This window comes from Streptopelia decaocto, assembly GCF_964273445.1.
Source record: "Streptopelia decaocto genome assembly, chromosome: 5".
Lineage (NCBI taxonomy): Eukaryota > Metazoa > Chordata > Aves > Columbiformes > Columbidae > Streptopelia > Streptopelia decaocto.
The window spans coordinates 3,241,418-3,261,356 of NC_138659.1; the positions used below are offsets into that span (position 1 = coordinate 3,241,418).

General features: G+C 43.6%; 2 protein-coding genes across 5 annotated transcripts in view; both read left to right on the top strand.

Moving 5' to 3' along the window:
- LOC309440353 (phosphatidylinositol 3-kinase regulatory subunit gamma) overlaps positions 1 to 19,054 on the top strand; it is a gene marked incomplete at its 5' end in the record, with an annotated part of 77,122 nt that extends 58,068 nt beyond the window's left edge. For all 4 annotated transcript variants that reach the window (XM_082053879.1, XM_082053880.1, XM_082053881.1 and 1 more), the window contains 9 exons: positions 2,275 to 2,386; positions 4,693 to 4,791; positions 6,197 to 6,377; positions 7,181 to 7,306; positions 7,995 to 8,137; positions 8,776 to 8,952; positions 9,757 to 9,831; positions 10,205 to 10,375; positions 11,812 to 19,054. In XM_082053879.1, coding sequence (XP_081910005.1) covers positions 2,275 to 2,386; positions 4,693 to 4,791; positions 6,197 to 6,377; positions 7,181 to 7,306; positions 7,995 to 8,137; positions 8,776 to 8,952; positions 9,757 to 9,831; positions 10,205 to 10,375; positions 11,812 to 12,013 — 1,286 coding nt within the window. In that variant the 3' untranslated portion in view covers positions 12,014 to 19,054. The remainder of the gene's footprint in view (positions 1 to 2,274; positions 2,387 to 4,692; positions 4,792 to 6,196; positions 6,378 to 7,180; positions 7,307 to 7,994; positions 8,138 to 8,775; positions 8,953 to 9,756; positions 9,832 to 10,204; positions 10,376 to 11,811) is intronic.
- The window catches only part of PRDX1 (peroxiredoxin 1), a 350,258-nt gene that overhangs the window by 4,661 nt on the left and 325,658 nt on the right, over positions 1 to 19,939 (top strand). The window lies entirely within an intron of this gene.

The following is a 19,939-nucleotide window of genomic DNA, read 5'->3' on the forward strand; positions in this document are numbered from 1 at the left end:
CTTGACATATTTGATATATCTAAGCCTTAACTCACAAGCCCCTGCGAAATAATCGCTGGTGCTGATATAGTTTTCTAAGAATTCTTCATGTTGTTGTGCGTTTTTTACATGAATCTTCATGCACTTGTTGGTGACTCAATCTACAAAAGATTCTGGAGTAGCTCACAACATCTGCAGGTCCTGAGCTTGGATTTACTGCTATGTGCAGGCACTGATGATGCTCAGAACTGCTGTGTCTGTCCTGTCCCTTGTATGTAGGGTACCAGAACCCAGGTGTGGAGTGAGGATGAGACACTGAAGACACTTCCGAATTCAGGAACTTTGAATGGGGGACATGGAACAGCGTAGGGCACAATTAATACAATTGATTCTGAAGGCTTGGCCTGGATATCTGTTCCTCTGACCCTGCAGAAGTAGGATGGGGCTGGGAGCTTCAAGCAAAGCAGGGTTACAACTGTGTCTTACTCTCAATGGTGCTTTGTACAAATACTTAGCTGCTATACAAACAACTGTAGTAGTTGAGCTAGGAGTAACCGAAGCCTCCTAACCAGGAAGCTATTTCACCAAATCCAAAGGTTTTCACCTTCCCTTTATAACAAGACCTGTTATTGCCTCACTAGATATGTGTACACCTGAAAGTTCCCAGCTCACCCCATAAAAAGAACCTGTATGCTATGGTTTAGTGCTCAGTCCTGCAGAATGAATGCTGCTATCTGAATCAGGTGTTTGGTCAGCAACCCCAGGGTGCAAACGTCTGGGTCAAGGTTCAGATTTAGTTTAGATTGGCTCGATTAAAGATTCTGCTGGTTTGTCTGAGAACAGTGAAGTTACTGTGTTAGATACTCAACATGAAATGGTATTTGGAACTGCAGTTGGAACACTATTTTCTCTTCTTTAATGTGGGAGGTGTGGCTCGGAGGTGAGCAGAGGGATGGTGCCAAGTAGCACACCTCTCGGTGTTAAGCCATTCCACGCTGGAGCCGAGATCAAAATCTTCTTTCTGCTGCCTTTATTTGTGTTTCTGCTTGTACGCTGGGGTTGCGTGTGTCTGAAAGATGGCTGTTGTCAGCGTGTCAGGTCTGCTCGCTGATGCTCGTGTAATCTGATGACTAGGGCACAGGGTCTGACTTAAAATGTGCTAGTAGCAAGTCAATGTGTGTAGCTGCTTTTTAACTCCGAATTCAAATGTTACCTGCCCCTGTAAAACACTCTGTCTCATGAAATGACTGAAAAATGCTCGGCTTCAGTGATGGTGTTCTTGATTAAGTGTTGAGCCTCTGCAAAGCAGGAGAGAGCACTCAAGACATCTTTCTCGAAGGAAATAGTGTAATGCATTTCTGCTGACAGACAAGTCCCTACCGATACATGAGCATGCCTGTGGCTGCTGAATTACTCCTGATATAGGGCTTACATTCAAGACCATGATAAAGTTGTTTGAGCAAAAACTGACCAAATAGAAAGACCTTTGGTGTGTTGCATGCCCTTAGATTGTGTAACCTATTTTGAGAGCAGAAGTAAAAGCCTGTTTGCCTTGAATTCAGAATAGGGGAATTTTGAGCAGATATGCACTAGGCCTACAGATGTGCAGTTCTGCCTGTCTTTTGGGAATTTGTAGCATCTCGTTTTCTGTGGTAAACATTTCAGCTTTGAAGTGGTGCAAGCACTCTAATAATAACCTAATGTCCCCTATCCCTTTGCTTTATCACCTCATGTCCTTAGTATTCAGAGTCCTAGCTTTTGTTCTGAAGAGGAGCCTAAATGACAAATCTGGTATGAATCTTGAACCTTGGGTCTGTGATGGATGTACCAGCCACCAATTCTTTCGCCAGCAGCATTTTTCCCTCAGGAGAGCCCATCCATTTGCTCTTACATGTCGCCATGAGGACTGGTGATGCCCGAGCAGCTGGAGCTTTTCCATAGCAGGGCACGGTGCTCTCCAGGCTTTGGCTTTCGAACACAATGCACCTTTGTACTCGTTTGGAGGTTTAGGCAATGACTGCTGTTGTAGTCTTCCTTTTAACAAAAACTCATGTTTCCTCATACTCCTTTCCCTTTCCCCTCCCTGAAGTGTGTTTGGTTTGAGTACTAGGAAATCTAGAATCACAATGCAGCTGTTTACTTGAAAATTCTTTTAAAAATTACAAATGCCATTTACTTTGAGAAAGCTTGAAAGCCAAGTTCAAGATGCACGTTTTCTCTCTTTTTCACTGTTGCGTTGTGTTAAGTTTAGTGATTATTTTCCCCTGTTTACCCTTCTTTCTTCTTCTTTTTCAGCTCTTCCTCCAAAGCCCCCCAAACCAATGACTCCAGTCAATATGAATGGAATAAAGGACAATACCAGTTTCTCTCTGCAGGAAGCTGAGTGGTACTGGGGGGACATCTCAAGGTAAGCAATATTACTAAAATATATTAATAGATACCATGTTGAAAATAGACTAAACCTGCTAGACTTCAAGAGGAAAACAACATGGCTATTTCAGGCAGGAGGGAAACACTTCACACTTACATTTGGCAAAGCACCTAAATGCAAGTATTTGGGTGGATTCAGGACTTGTTTGTGTTGTTAGTGTTCTGGTGCAGATATTGCCAGTCTTGGTGACAGTTATTGTGTGGTTCTAAATATTTCCAGATACACAAAGTCTTTAAAAAAAAAAAAAAAACCAACATATATATATACACAAAATTCAAAAGAAAAGTGCTTCTGAATGTGCTAGGTAATAAGGTTTCATAAGCATGCAATACTGGAGATGCATGCAGTTCAGCAAACTTTCAGTAGGAGGTTTGTACAGAATAAAAATATTGGCATTCTTATTTTTGTTTTCTCTAACATTTGGTTAAAATCGCATCTGCAGTAATTTCTACTACATGGTGGTATAAAAATAGCTCTTACAAATGCTGTCACCAGCTATATGTACCAAATAAATTGTTTTACCCCTTAAGGAAGCCCTTTTCTATGTGCTTGAGAAAATAGATGGCTTGGGTTAGGCTCAGAGAATGAAGTGCCAGTTTTAATATACTTAATTGCATGAAAGAACTAAGTGTCCAGTCATCTCTTTCCCTCTTAAGGCACTTCTGAAGAGTCTAGAATCTGGAACTTGAAGGGGAAACATGAGCATGCTGGGAATGTGATCAGGAATTGCTCAAACTTGTGCACATAATACTTAGAAACACTTTGTCAGATAAAGGCAAGAAGAGCGTGTTTGCCACAGTAGTTCCCTGTAGTTCTGAGAAGGGAAATAAAGTTTTCATATCCTTATTGTACCACCCTTATCTTTATAAAGCAAACCCGCGTAGATCTTGCTTTTGAAGGGCCTTGGCTGTGATATTTTCCTGTTAATTCTAAATCGAAGCAGAGTGGCAAAACCTGATCACAAAACCCACTAGGCAGGGTTTGTTTAAAACTGCTCAATGTTGATATCAGTTTATGGACTGTAGATTCGTTCCTCAATTAACACTGCACGTGATGGCGGGAGCTAATGCAGCTCAAATCACATTGGAGTGACTTTATTGGATTAAAATGTGATATGCATGTAAAGCTGGAATTGTTTGACTCTAATTTGACAGCCAGTAGGTACGGGCTGCATGGAGCTGCCAGGGCAGGAGCTGTACTCTTCAGTCAAGAACTTGTGCTGAAATTTTTGTCATGAGCTCCAGGGTGTAACTTGCAGGCATAAGCCCAAGCCATATCTGTCCATTCCAGAAGGCCGTTTGATTTAACCGTGTCTTATCTGTAAAATGTTCTGAAAGGAGTAAGCAGATACACACATGATACTTAATAAGAGTCAATTTTACTAACAGAATGGTTTTCAGGTAGCTAAATCAAAACCGAGACTATTTTGTAAGAATACTTTTGTTCCTTAGTATTTGAACAAAAAAGCTGCTGTTGATTTTTCTTTGCGAGATTCCAGTAGACTTGCTACCTCACTTAGATATGGTTGAGGCTACCTGATAAACTTCAGTTTTCAAATGATTGTATTAAAAAGTGCTTAGTGCTTCTAAGAACCTGTGAGGGAGCTGTTGTAAGGTGAGATATGTAATCTGAGTGAAATGGTCAAACCTGGCAAGACACTTAACTCTTCAGCTGCAGTGATTTTCTTAATGCTTGCAGGTACTCACTTTCACTAAAAGATTGCTTGATTTAGCTTAAAGCTCTGGACTGAGTATCCTTTTGCTTCAGTTGTAAATAAGGAAAAGCTGCACTGAAGCTAGCAAGGTTGTAGTGGTTTAAAACCACCGTAAATAAGATCAGTGTTAAGCCAATAATGAGTCTCTTGAGACTAGAACTGTGCTAAACTCTAGACACCTTTGAGCTGTGATGCTAGAGCTCGTTTCTTAAGAGGTCAGGACTGGCTACTCAAAGGGCACCTGTTTCCAGTGTGGACTTTAAAACCTGAGCAGATTACAGGGGAAGGTTGTGAACTCTCAGACACAGCCACTGCTGTGGCTTAAACAGGGACTTCTGCCCAAGTGGCAGTTGACTGCAGCTGCTTTATTTAGTATAACTACACAAGTTCAAACTGGCTTTAGATGGCCTAGAAGACTAAAAAGCCTGAGTGTGAAAGAAGATTGCCTGATATTTTGAAGATTGTACTCCTTATGCATGCTGTTGTTTCTGGCTCCAGTACTGATACCTGTGGCAAAGATGACCATGTCCTTAACGCTTCTAATTTTGGCTTCCTTGTGGTTCTCCAGGGAAGAAGTAAATGACAAATTGCGAGACATGCCAGATGGAACATTCCTGGTGCGTGATGCATCAACCAAGATGCAGGGAGACTACACTCTGACATTACGGTAAGCACTGAGCAGTTGCAGTCCACATAGTAAAACCCTGAGTAGCAAGTTGCTATACTAGTGACAGTAGTGGCTGTGTAAAGCTGACATGGCTGAAGAGATGTTCCCAAAGGTACTGCAGATCACAGAATGAGCAAAGAAATGGCCAGGTGTGATAGTCGGTTCTGTTCTGTGCATTGAATCCTGTCCCTCGCTAAGCACTACTGTAAGGATCCCTGTGTAGGTAAAATGGGGCTCAGGGAGGACAACCCCTCAGTAGCGCTTCCTACTTTCAGAACTGCCAAGGTAAAAGTTATTTATAAATGAAGGCTTTGATTAATGGGAGTGTCGGCATGCAGCTCTGGAGAATTAAACGGTGTCTTTGTAAAAAGGGTATCATGTGCTTTCTAATAATGAATTGGAGCCATGTTCCTTTCTTCATTAAAATTGCCTGCAAGTGTCAGACTTCCCAGAGCTGCCCCAGCCCTGCCCACTGCTGTCGGCAACTGGTGCCTTGCCCAGCCTGTCCAGCCACTTGCCTCGGCCAGACTCCCAGGACTGGTCATTAGGGGCAAACGAGTGAGGTGCACAAGCCACTGCCTCCATAGCGCACCTTTGGGAGTTACTATGATATGGCAGATATTTGATCTCGCCGTAAGATTCCGTTGCCTTAATGGCAGGTTTGACCCCTAAGGTGTAGTTTAAATTCTGCTTTGACTTCTCCCTTGAAGTTTATGGCTTGTGCACTAAGGTTTGGCATGATTTGGTTATTTTTCTGAATGCAGATGTCTTTAGGAACCAAAATTGAAAGTGCAGGAAGGACAGGATATTGCCTAAACAATCTGTTGGTGAAAAAAAGAAGAAATAAGCACTATATTTGTGGAAAACACTAGAATGTATAAATCTGGGTAATGTAAAGTCCTAAACTTACAACCATCTTGTAATCCTCAGAGGATTTTGTTTAGGTTCCTGTATCCTGTGTTAGCATCCGTAACTCAAAAGTCTTGTAAATCATTGTATAAATGTATACTCAATTGTATACTATTAATGACCCCAAATTGCAGGAAACTGTGGGTTTGGGTTTGCATATGGCTTCTTTATTCAGCCTTCAGCATCCTCCTTTTCTCTTGCAAAACGTCAGGCAAAGCTAGGTCTTAAATACAATAAGCTGGCTCCAGAATGAATGCATAGGAAGAGATTGACTTTGGGCTTTGCTCCTGTTCAAATAATATCTGACGATAATTCTGTGCTTATTGACCCTTAAACTACCTAAAATCTGCTTGTGACAAGTCACTATGCAGGGGTACAGGGCCAAAGCTGCTTGTCCAGGAATTTTGCTGGTGGCTTTGTTAGTAGCCTTAGTGGTGAAGAGGGAGAGGGAGGTACATACACAATAAAACCTCTAAATGACTGTACTGCTTTGCAGGAAGGGTGGCAACAATAAACTGATAAAGATCTATCATCGGGATGGAAAATATGGCTTTTCTGATCCACTGACATTTAATTCAGTTGTGGAACTGATTAACCACTACCGCAATGAGTCTCTTGCTCAGTATAACCCGAAGCTTGATGTGAAGCTGATGTATCCAGTGTCTCGGTACCAACAGGTAAGGTCTTCATCAGACCCCAAAAGCTATTAGTGCAGACAAGAACAAGATTGTGGATATGTATAAGATGTTGTTTTCTTTACGTGAAGCCTGATATTTTTTTTTTAACTGAAAAAAAAAAAGCTGAGTTTTCACATTTCACTTTGATTGTGATAACAGATCATGCAAATTGCCTAGTCATTTAAGCTGCTTCATTTTTATGAAGTTTCCAGTCTCCACCTGAGCAGTCCAATGGAGAAGTGAAACCCTGACGTGCAGCAGACTTGAGCCTCTCTGAGAAGCCTTTTTTTGCCATGGGACCCTTGTGGACACTGTCCTAGACAGTGTTACCCTTGAAGCACACATGAGACGCACAGCTGCTTGCTGTGTGCAGAGCCATCTACATTTTTCAATTATTTTTAAGTTTTATTCAGTAGCCCATGACATTTCACTGCAGAGCTTTTTGGGGAAAAAAAAAATGCCAACAACCTCTAATTTTTAACTTCAGATTCCAAACAATTCACTTCTTCCTTTCTCCAATAAGGGACAGCAATCCTAGACCTAAGCTGTAGGGTGTTTTTTGGAAACTTAATGTTTTGGCATAGTTCTTGGTGACCCCATAGTCCCAGTTCCTACTGTCTGTAAACTGTGGAACTTCTTGCATGGAGGAGGGGGGATTTAGATGTGGAGTTTGTTCTGTAGAAAACTGATTATAAAAATGTTGCTAATGGCAGTGAAGTGCAAGTGTGCATAAGTGGACAAACTAATACTTTTAAGGAAAAATCTGCTTTGCTTGAAGACTTAATAGCTTTTTCTATGTACAGGATCAGTTGGTGAAAGAAGATAATATAGATGCAGTAGGCAAAAAGCTTCAAGAATACCATGCTCAGTATCAGGAAAAGAGTAAAGAATATGACAAATTGTATGAAGAATATACCAGAACATCACAGGTAGGTTCAGCTTTAGCTGTCTGTAGAGTACGTTTCTTGTTGTTTAAAAAGTAAAGAAAATTATTTTAAGGGCAGTCCAAGGCCAGAAAATACAAGGAAAAAACTTAATAAATTGAGGAGCAGAGCAAGATGTTTCAAAATGTTGCTCATAGTCCTAGAGGTATGTTGTGGGGAAGGAAGAAAGAGGAGCTGAGCTTCCTGGTGTAAGGTCGAGCAGTGGATCAGGCCGGCACCTCCAAGCTTTGCACTGCAGTCTCTCTCCTTTGCTGCTGAGTATTTCCAGCTGCCCTGCACTGCAGGGAGAATTGTCCAGGTTTTTGATGAAATTGTGTTCAAATCAGATACCAGATATTATGCATTAAGGAAGTGTGAATACAGTATTTGGACTGCTTCTTGTAAAATAAGATAGTTCGTATATGGGGAGGAGGTTTGCTGGCAGTCTTCCTGCAAACTAAGATGGAAAATATGACTAAAATATTTGAGGGGCTTGCAGCCTAATAGAGAGCATCATGTGGGGGAGGAGGGTAGACTTACAGGGAGTAAGTCTTCCCTGTACTTCCCTGACTCTACTCGGACATTTGACTAAATTTAAAACTGGTCAATAACATTTTGACTTGCGGGGGGATAATTGAGTCTTGCATTGTCATCTATATCATGAGAAATGATGAAGGACTCCTTCTTCGCATAGGAAATTCAGATGAAGAGGACCGCAATTGAAGCGTTTAATGAGACTATTAAGATATTTGAGGAACAGTGCCACTCGCAAGAGCGATACAGCAAAGAATATATTGAGCGATTTCGCAGGGAGGGGAATGACAAAGAAATTGAACGGTAGGCTCACAAGTTGTTTTTGCTTACAAGGAAGAGCTGGTGTCCACGTTGATACTCCCATGAAATTCTTTACTATTGCATCATATAAAACACTTTGTAAACTCAGTATTTTCTCTGAGACCTTCCCTCAAGGTGTCTGAACCTTCAGTAAACCCCTCTTCTGTCAGAGAACTGCAATGTAGAGAGAAGAGGTAGGAGAGCTGTGGATTTCTCTCTCAACTTCAGTAAAGGGAGATACTGTGATGAGAATTGGGAAATAACAGCTGCATTTGCTTATCCTGCTTGAAATCTTGCTAGTACAGATACCTATGGTGGGATTGTGTAATTGATATACCAAAAAAGCATGTGATGGTGAAGGAGGAATCTGTCTTATCTTCCCCTCCTAAAGATGATTTGTACCTGCATATCTGCCAGAAGGAAACATATTAAGGTAAACCAAAGGTTCAAACTATGCAGAAGGGTGGTAGGTCTTCTGGCAAGAGGTCTTTTCTGGCAATCTTAACAGCAATTTTCTTGTTAAAATGAGGAGGTCAAAGGGAGGAGCTGCTGTTACGGATGTTCTTGTGATACTTGTATATAAGTGCTATTGGTAAGGTTCCGTCCTTCCAGACTGGTTTGACCTCAGCTCTTGTTTGCAGGATAATGATGAACTATGAAAAATTAAAATCACGCCTGGGTGAGATCCACGATAGTAAAATGCGCCTGGAACAAGATTTGAAGAAACAAGCGCTGGACAACAGGGAGACTGATAAGAAAATGAATAGCATCAAGCCTGACCTAATTCAGCTCCGCAAAATCAGAGATCAGTATCTCGTGTAAGTAAGCCTGACCTGTACCTCATAGTAGTGTCTCTGATGAACCCAATCAATGGCTCTTTCTATTAGGATAATGGGAGTTTAGTTTTCATAACCAAAGTTCTGTGAGTGCTAAGATGCTACATTCTGGCATGGGATGTCTGAGTAATTGGTTGGCCTCTTCATGACTTCATTCCTTTATTATGCTGTTGTCAGGCTTGAAAGAGCCTGTGACATCTTAGGTGCACATTCTGCAGCTCCTGTAAATAAAACATTTAAGATAAATGTGTTATAAACAAAACCTGGTACAACAGAGGTTAGTACTTTTGTGCTGGGTGCAGCAGATGTTGCTCTTACCCATCTTGATTTTACTGATAGCCCTGTTAGCCAGCTCCTAATGTCCTTGCACTGTACTCAGTGCACTTGAATTCTGGCAGAAGACAGAGGGAAACACCATCTCAGAAGGTGCTGTTAGGAGGTTAGAAACTGCCAGTGGCAATACCCATTTTGTTTTCCCAGGAAATCGGCTATCACAATTTGTATTCTGCTTCCTTTCTGGACTGTGCTGTGCAGAGGTGGTACCTTCTTCCTTCCTCTTCTCCATTCAAGAGGTTGCTTCATGGCTCCTTTTTGCTGTGTCCAGTAAAGGAGGCATCTCAGAAGATGATGCAAGGCAACACTCTTATGGAATCCATGGTCCTTCTATGGCTTTTGCTACTCGAGAAAAAACCAATTTCCAGACTGTTTCTTTGTGTTTCTTTGCTCAGTAAGAAAACTTGTACATGTACTCTGAAGTAACATATTAATTCTCTCTTCTTCTGGTAGGTGGCTCAATCACAAAGGGGTGAGACAGAAGCGAATAAACGACTGGCTGGGAATCAAAAACGAAAACATTGATGAGTAAGTGTCATTATACATACGATTTTATTGAGAAGTGTTCCATTAATAAGTATTTTCTCTTGTGGGGGTTAGCAATATGTAACACCAGTTTCTCAGTGGCAGAAAAAGGAAGGACTGCAGAAAAAGGGAGAGATTCTCTAGAAGAGCTGTATGGCTGTGAGGCAGCAATTCTGCTGGAACATTTAGGATTAAACAAAGTTGCAACAATTAAGTTCTAAGTTGAAGCCTTTAACAGATGCCTATTAGGAGCCTGACCTGCAATTTGGGTGTGTTCCGGTATATCTTTGAATGATTTCTGCAAAAATATATTGCTCTGTTTCTTAACTCCTTTACTGACCGCTGGTTAAGTTAACAAGTTTACCTTCTCTTTCAGCACATACTTTGTGAATGAAGAAGATGAAAACCTGCCACATCATGATGAGAAAACTTGGTTTGTTGGGGACATCAACCGTATCCAAGCAGAAGACTTGCTCTGTGGGAAACCTGATGGAGCATTTTTAATTCGAGAGAGCAGCAAGAAAGGATGTTATGCTTGTTCTGTGGTGTAAGTCTGTTTTCCTTTTTGTTCTAACTTCTCACTTCCTAAATCTCTACCACAGCTCTTTATTTTGAAGAACACAAGCCCAGGCCTAGCCTAGACCTTCCCATTGGAATGTGGTGCATGTTTGTAGGAAGTCTACCATGGTAAAAGCTTTGTTGCAGAAATGTCCTTTGGACGTGCAATAGCTGTAGTCACAGGAGTCTCTTCAGTCACCACAGTAGTGAGTACAAAATGCTGAAGTATCCCGACTTGAATCTCCACAGTCATAAGCAAATTAAAGCCAAATTCTCCCATATTCTTCCCTACTAAGGAACACATGGGAAGAAGAAAAACAGGGATGTAAAGCTGTAACATCTTCCATTCTTATTTTCAAACATGCCCAACTCTAGATGCTTTCTGTTGTATGGTTAAGATAATGGTGACGCTTCAGAGGAGACATTATTTGTGAGCAGTGGTTTTTATGACATTCACACAGCCTTGCATTGATTTCTTGTGTTTCACTTCATTTTATGCTGGTGTAGTGGAGGTCAGAAATACTCTGATTCCATTATCTAAAAATCCTTCAAGCCTGTTGTGGAGTGCAAAATGGCTTTCACTGATTTATTTCACATGAGGTTAATTGCTTCTGAAAGCAAGTCTGAGAAATGAATATGTGAAGGTATATCACCTCAAGGTAACTGAAGATTGTAGTATCTGCTGCGCTCAGGATAGTGTTTGTCACAGTTGCTGAAGTGATGGGTTCATCAGATAATTTCACTTGGTTGGTATCATGCTTCAAGATAGGAAAGGGATGGCATAACGTAACCTGTTCCTACATGTGACTTGGATTTAATGGGCTCCAAGACAGGGATTACATAATACTCAATCTTTCTGGCAGAAAAGTGTTTCAGCAGCTTTGGAAATACTGTGGTGCAGTGGCTGCTTTGCCAAGTTGGGGTCTCAGTCGCTATGACTTTAGGTCATGAACCAAATTGAACCTGTGCCACACTTCACATTAAAAAATGCACACTGAAGGTCAGTGCTGCATTTCATGAAATACTCTGTAGGTCCTAAGAATTGGTGGGGTTTGGCTTCTTTGCTTGGTGGAAAGGTGACCAGATAAGTCGAGCACAAAGTCACAGCTGACTTCAGGTGCTTATCTTCTTGGTTAAGCTCTGGACTTTTTTTTCCAAGAAACACTGGGAGAACAATGCAGTGGGGAATTGTACTGCTGGGGTAGAAGAGGCCTCTTACGTGGATTATTATGCAAGAGTGTTTAATCACATGCCCTGAAGCACCGTTTCTTCACAGCCTGTATTAACCTCCTTGACTTGCATCTACTGGGTCCTCTGTTATGTAATTTAGTGACTGGCAGGGTTGCTGCATTAGTTAATTGTTAATAGACTGTCACTTTGGGTTTGTCCTTTAATGTTAAACTCTTCTGTTTCCTTTCTTTGCAGAGCTGATGGAGAAGTGAAACACTGTGTGATCTACAGCACTCCAAGAGGTTACGGGTTTGCAGAACCGTATAACCTGTACAGCACACTTAAGGATTTGGTTCTTCATTACCAGCAGACATCCCTTGTCCAACACAACGATTCCCTAAATGTCAGGCTTGCCTATCCTGTCTACGCACAGATGCCCCACTCTCTCTGCAGATAAATTTTGGGGAGGAGGAAAGTGTTGGCTATCTTGGATTCTTTTCTACAATTTTTATTAGAACTTGGAGGGCATTCTTTCTCCTTAGACTGCTTGTTTTGCACAAGAAGTGATTCTGTGAATGTGAATCAAAGAGGCCTAGCAGCAACAAGATGACAACTTGGGTGTAGGTGTCCTGGTGCTACCTTAAAAGCTCAGCTGTGCTTTTACACTGATACTTTTGTTTCCTTATGAGGGGAATGAACTCAACGCATACAAAAATACTGGAAGCAAAACATTGTTTTACGGAGAGAATTTTTTGCCAGGCACCTTCAGTGGAACTTCTAATTGGATTTCGTTTTCTCTTGTTCTTGTAGAGACAATTTGAAGCCGCTGTTTGAGGCATCAGTAATGTCTTTCAGTCTTAAACTCCCAAGAAACGAGGGGGAAACTCTACCACAGCAATTCTTCTCTGTTAATTTTAGTAGCTTCACTGCGATTCAGCCAAACTTCCAAAAGAGGGCTTGTCTTGAAGTAGCATGGAATTTGGTGAGAGAAGACCAAAGGAAATATGGGAAAGCTTCAGGTTTTAATTTAAATGGAAAAAATGCTTGTAAAGAAAAGTTGCTTTATTTTTTTGCCAACAGTAACAAAGTTTTGGTTTCAATGGCACTACAGGTCTTCACTTAAAGGAAACATTTATAACCAAATGGAACACACCAAAACTTTGTTCCTTGCTAGATTGAGCACTTGCGGGGAAGGTTGCGTTAGCATCCGCACATACTTTCTACACCAAAACTTGAAACAAATAAAAGGAAAAGCTAAACATTGTGTGGCTTCAAAACACTAAATTTGTCTGATCTGATGTAATTGATCACTCTTCTCCTTCACCCCCCTTCCTCGCATTACTCAGCCTGAGATTGTGTTCAGTGTTTTAATGATACTGTGCTTCAGAATGTAAACTAGAATGAAGCTTGCACTCACCTGTTGCAGTTCTCTTGCTGAACAATGACAGACTCTTGCAATGCTTGATTTTGGTAAAGAAGACGTAGGTGCAATCGAATGCTTCTGGATGGCTTATTGTACGAAATACTTTCGTGAGGTGTAGTCACTTCCAGTTGTATAGGAGTGAGCGTGCCAATAATAATCTCCTCTGATCTGTGCTTCCCGAGCTGGATTCTGAACTCTCACACCACTGCAGCCAAGCAAGATTTTACACTGTTATAATCTACATTCCCTTGTTGGTTTGGACGTGATGCAAAACATAAGAAGGGAAGAGAGCTGTACTCCTCAGTTACTGGATGTCTGGTACCATCCTTTGGCAAGGTCTGCTGTCAGATACTGGTGTTGGTAGTCCTGGGCTTTGTCAAGTATAGCAATCATCCAATAAATCCCCTTTCTTGGAGAGTATACAAAGCAGCTTATTTCCATTCCTGAAGCTTCTAAAATGAAAAAGAGCTACGTTTGGCAAACTGAACCACTTGGCATCAAAGCACAACTGGCAAAGTAATTGTTCAGTGTGCAGCCTTGGAAGTTCCTTTTGTTCGTGTTCCTGGACGCGGTTCCCTTGCAGCGCACCCATTGTGGGGGGCGGGAAGCAGACAGGCGTGCGGGTCTGACAATGCTCCAGCCCTATTGCTGACACTGGGGCTGACTTCCTCTTCAAAGGGTTGGTTGGTTTTTTTCTATAATGCCTGGGCAGTAGTGCCAGGCTTATTGATGCTTAATGTTTACACTAGAAATATTATGTAGTTGAATGTCAGGGATTTGTAAGCAGGGAAGGGAGAAGGCTGGCGCACTGACAGCCATTGCAGGAAGGGTAGTCTACTTGCCTGGCATGCCTGTGAGATGTGTGATTTTTGCACTAATGACCCTGACGCATCCCAGGTGCTTTCTAATCAGAGTGTGACCTTCAGGCAAAGAATTCTATGGGGCCACTTTTCTAATTCAATGAAACACTACAAAACTTCACCAAAACTGAGAGCAGAAGAGAATTCCTGCTATGTCAAAGTGACCCACATCGGTTTGTGTGTCCCTTGTCTCCCACTTCCCCAAGAAAATGAAAAATGAGATGTAGCCTTTGCTCTTAGTGGAAATCTCAAATGGATTCTTCAGTGGTGTATGGATGTGGAAATTTTTCTTTTTAAAGAAACTTGCCCTACCTCGTGGATAGTTTGCAGTTCTAGTCTGGTAGCTGTAAAGTTGTCCTGCTCACACCTCCTGTGTATCTGGTGTTCCCTTGGTGCTGGGCTGAGTCCAAATGCCTGAAGAGGGGAATGCGTTCAAAGGCACAGATGAGAGCCAGGTGCCTCATCTCATGCCTGTGGAAAAACCTGTGTGAGAGGAGTGTCTGACTGTTTTCTGTGCCTTTGCGATCTCACTGGGCTCTCCTCTTACAGTGTAAAAACATTCGAGGCTGCTGGGGCGCATGTTTCTGATCCTAACTTTTGTGACAGGGACAACCTACCTGAAGTGTTTCGCGTCTGCCCGGTTTTTAGATAGGGCTCGGTTTTGTTTTAAACAAGCACAGGTCTATGTCGAGGCTCGTAAATCCTGGCACACCCTCGCGGTACTGACAGCAGTGGGATAGCGAAGCGGGACTGTCTGAAGTTTCCCTGTAGCGGAATCTGACTGATCCTGTGAGGTCTTGGTCCGGGTTCCAGCCCCGGCTCTGCCAAGGTAAATACAGCGTGATTCCACTGGCGTCTGTGAAGGGAGCTTGGCTTTGCAGTGGAGTGAGCCATTTGGGATTCTGGCCCCTCGCTCTCCGAGATCTCTGCGCCGATCACAGGTGATGTATTTGCTGTGGATGATGCACTGGGAGCCAATAAGCCATCTTGAAGCATTCTTTGAAACTCGTCTTTGCCCAAAGCTTCGGGTCAGCCTAAGCCCACATTCCTTGATCAGGTTCCATTACCCCCTGCGGTCCCTCTGAGGCTGTTTTGCCACTGGATCTCTTGGAGTTTGGTTTAGGCACCTGAAGTCCCGGCTGCTGTGATTGCTCCCTTTGCCTCTCAAGTGACATTGCACAGATTCTTTTTGCATCCATTTTGCACTCATAGGGCAAATGAAAGTGGGTATAAAACCAGCTGCTATAAATAACTGGTGTGATCCGCGGGGCAAGGGCTGGGCCCTGCTGCACTCATTGTGCTTGGCCTCATTCTGTTTGCTCAGTCACGTTAGACCTGGGAGTGAACCCCTGGCTTCCAGGAGTTGTTCTACACTTGCATGACCGAGGAATCAGAAGTAGGCCTGCGGGGTGCAGGATTACACCCTCGTACAAAAAGCAGCTGTTAAGCCTAAAACAAATACAGGAAATGTGAACATAAAGGCAAAACAAAGCTCTTTTAAAACAGTAAGATGCAAGAAGGTTTTGGTTGCAAGAGTCAAAATGTCAGGAGGAAAAGGGGGAAATAGTCTCACTGTTGTAGCAGCCGTCGTTTATCAGACTGCAGTGAGAGGAGTACTGATTGCGTCGACCCTTATTGTATTAAATATCTATGTAGAGTTAACTAAATAACCTTTGCACAGTGTCAAATGGGGGGGGGGAGGGTGTTGAAACTCGAATATGCACAGTTTCTTCTAATCTGTTTTGAAGTATATTTGCAGGGATCAGGGGTGATTCAGTATTTGGTATTCGGATGGATGGAAGTCAGGTCTAACTTCCACAGTTGCCATTGGCCCCATTGCAGCAGCCACGAGTGCCACGTGTTTGAAGTTAGGAAGTTATAAATCCCCACTAGTTTCTGCATTGATTACAAGTAATCTTAGCATAGGACAAACCAACCTAGAAACAGAGGGATGTCCTGACAGACACTTCACTGCTATGTGGAGCAGTAGTATGGCCACCTTTTGATACTGGAGTGCTCTAGATGTGGGCGTTGCATTTTGGCTTTTTCTTGGTTTTGTTTTTAAATTCTCAGCAGAAGTGGATTGGGATTGGGTTGCTACTTTGCACCATCGGAAGCTGCAATCTAGAGTTACATCCAGTACAGCCCTCTGTCTTATGCCAAAAGTAAAATGCTCATCCCTCTCGATGTGCCAGATAGTCAAGAAGTGTTCCATTCCCTTATTCCTTTCACCCTGACGCTAGTGCAGGCAAGACTTCCACAGCTAAAAACCATTCCCAGAAAAAGAGCTGGTATTTAATCATACCTGAACTCAAGTCATAGTGGGGCAAAAAGCAAAGTCTATTCTTCCCAAAGCCAGGCAACTGTAGTGAGGACTGTGGACAGGAATGGTGGCGCTCAGTGCTGGTCTGGGGAGGACGGGCGAGGAGGAGGCTCTTGGCGGCCCCAATCCTGGGCGCTCTGCAGGCTTGGGTGGCGCTGGGTCCGTCACTGAATGCTGGGGCTGTTTAAAATGGCAGAATTGCTGTAGGAGTGTCACACCTTAAGTTTGGAAAAGCCCCTTATTTGGTACTTGAACAATCTCGCTTCTGTTTTTGAATGTCTGTTTATTTTTTTATTTTTGTTACACTAACAGGGAATAAAAATCTGAAATGTTAGTGAGTCTGGTATGCTTGCTGCATTGTGCAGACACGAAACAGGTACTGGTTGTGGATCGGGAGAGGCAAGAGACAGGTTCAAAATGCAGTTTTACAAAGCACTACGATGGGCAGGGGTTGTTTTGTTTAGATCATGTTTAAAATTGGGTTTTCTTCTGTGTAGTTTCCTTGTGTTGATTTGCAACCTCTGCTTTTGGAAACGCAAAATCAAAGTAACGTTCCTGAAGAACAGCGATGCTGGGGGGGGGTTAGGCTTGCTCAAACTCAGTGTGCAACGCAAGTAACGTGAACAAAGCGAAGGGTCAGCACCCTAGAGCATCCCTCTGCTTGTCCGCTCAAGCAGCGGACAGCCCATGCAGTAGGACCCCCCACCTCGAACCTCGAAAGAAAGAGGCGATGCCAGAGCAGACCCTTCCCTTTGGAATAATTGGTTGTACTCTCCTAAAATGTGTGTGTGAGCAGCTAGTTAGGAAATTAATAGAAATCCTTCAGGAGTTGCTCCTCTGTCTGTACTGGAAGGGAAGCGGGGTTGCTAAGCCCCGTGTTTCCCTTGGCACAGGCTGTGCAGCCGGGACGGGAACCGCGTTACCAGCCCCAATAACCGCGGCTGGTTCACACTGCGCGAGGAGCAGCTCTGGATGGGGTGAGATGAAGTTTGGCCAACATTTTTGTGAATCTTGCATTCTGTGGGCAGAAATACTTTCCACCAAATGGGAAAAAAAATATATATATATAAAAAAAATCTCTCTTGAAATCTTTTCAACTCCTTCCTGTTTGTTCACAGGGCCAGAGGGGGAGCTTGAGCTCGTTAACCGTTTAGATGATGACAGTGCTTGGAGTGCTGGTCTTTGGGGCTGGCTTCCTAAAATTAATGCAGAATTTGCATTTTGTTTTAGTTGCTATTGGCATAGACTTTCTGTATTTTTACAACTAGACTCACCATTCATTCTAAAATTTGCCTTTAAAAACATAATATGAGCTTCAGAGGCAAAAAAATAAAAGAGAAGGGGCCATTACTTGTAGAAGAAGCACCTTGTTGATCAACCCGTATTAGAGGAAGCAGCTTTAATGTGACGCCCCCTCCACCGCCTGCCTTTGGGATTGATCCTGTGAGCTCAGTGCTGGCGGGGGGGGCTGAAAGACCCCCCCGTGTTCGGCACCGTATCCGTGTGCTCGCCCAGTGCTCACAGCGAGGGACACGGGACCGTGTGGAACAATTAGTGCATCCAAAGGCAAAAGGAGCGTCTGGGGTGAGTGTCACCTCTGGCATCGGTCTCGTGGCTGCAGGGAGTTGTAGGGTGCTGGGCTGGGTTGTAACTGCCCCCGGGGCGCTGCTGGGTGCGGTGGGGTCCGCGTCCCCTCGGCTGGTTGGGGGTTTTGGTCTGGTTTGGTTTTTTTGTGAGTGATTTCTACATCTGGTAAAGATACGTTTGATGAAACCTGTTCATTTTGTATATCTGGCTGTTTATTGCACCATGGGATTGTTATGGTCTGCATCATCTGTGTGTGTGCGCGTGCGTGTGTGTGTATATGTACTGTATGTATATAGATATATGTAAAATATATTCATGTACACATTTATATGCATTAGGTCTAAGTGGCACTGCCCCTTGAAACAAAAGTCACTGTTAGCACCTTCTGCCGCGCGTTTCGGCAGAGTTGGGTTTGTTTTTGTCAAACGAAAAGGACTTTACTGTGTTCATCTTGCATCTGTGCTTCTGAAACGCTGAACTCTGAATTTCCTGGGGGGGGGGCGGGCTACGACTTTATTTGTGACCTGAATGAACTGGGGCGTTATTTATGGGACAAATCGTTCGACTTTGTTCCAAGCAAAGGTTGAGCGGCAGATCTGCTCTGGTGTGAGCGGAGCCCCAGGCCCCGGCCAGAGCCCACGTGCAATGGGTGGTGTTGGTACGTGTCCCTTCGTGAGTGGGCTCTTCGTATACGGTGTGTTCAATGTAAAGCATGAGTGGGTGTTTGATCTCGTATCGAGGGCTGAAATAACAGCACACTCCTTTGTACAACCTTCGCATTAATGTCTCTGCTTTTCTTTGACTTCTATTTTCTTTAAGGGAAACTGCATCTCTTTAGAACCTGCTTCTCCAGAAGCTAGCGAATGATTTTTGTTTTCCGGATGAATTCCAGCATGTAACTTTGGTACTCTCGTTTGTTATTTGTGTAAAACCTGTTCTTCTGTCGTTTATAGTGTAGCTTTGGGGGGGAAATGGAATTCATGTAGTTTAACTTTAAAAAAACTGCTTCATAAGGAAACCAATTGTATGTTAGTGTTTTCAGACAAGTCATCCTGTAGTTTCTAGCTCAGTAATGCGACACTGTACTTGTCACCAGGTGTGTTACAATTTTGCTGTACTTTCTTTTCCTAGATGGTTGGGCTTTTAAATCCCAGACACTTAAGCATCCTGGGCCTACTTGCTCTAGATTGAAAAACGCAATAAAAAAAGTTGCAATAAAGCACATTGACATGTAATGTTTTAGACGGATGTACTGACAGCTGTTTCTAATAAATGCCGAACTGCAGCGTGGTCGGGCTACCGTGGTCTGAGCTGTGTTTGTGTCTCCAGGCCAGGGCCGTGAGCAGCATCCCTAACACAGACGTTAACCAGAAGACTTGCAGAGGCCCAATTTGCTCCTGCCTGGAGCTGAAGCAGCTGGGCCCCAAAACCCCCCCGGGCTGAAACAAGGGGGGAATACACATAGCACATGCTCCTTCTCTCTGTAGAGAGAACAGGAGCCATCAGCAACGCTCCCCATGCCGCGTTGCTTCCTCTGCCATCAGTGATGCTGCTCCGGAGAGGGAGAGGAGGGGCTGGAGCAGCTCAGATCCTTCATCTTACAGGAGTTTGGGAAATCACTGCTTGGTTTCCTGATTCATTCATGAGCACCAGGCACTCGGGCCACAGAGGAATCAGTGAGTTTGTGGGTGGCATTGCCCATCCTGTCCCATTGCTGCTGCAGGTGGTAGCAGGAGTGTCCCTGTCCCTGGTGTTACACGTTAGACATCTTTTGTTTTCCGTTTGAGGTCTCGGGGGCTGCTGGGGAGAAGTGTGGGTTGCGTGGGGCAGCCTGAGCGTCTCCACCCAAGGGGGCTTTGCTGCTTGCCAAAGGAAACCTTGTCGCTTCACCCGCAAACCCAGAGTCCGATGGGACGCTCAGAAAACGAGGGCAGGAGCAGGACCGGTCTGTGTGCGGCTCGGCCGGGGTTGCGAATGGTTCAGTGTCTTTGCAACCCCATGAGTCGATGTATTTGCTGATTGCTGAGCAACGGTTTTCCCACCCGCTGAGTTGACCATTTCCAAAATAAAAAAAAAATGCTGCGCAAGCGTTTTCTCACATTGCCGAGTAGGCCCTTTCAGCTGCTGAGTCAGCATTCCCTCCATTGGCCGAGTCCCACAGGTGGGGAGCACCAAATAGGGCGGAAAGCG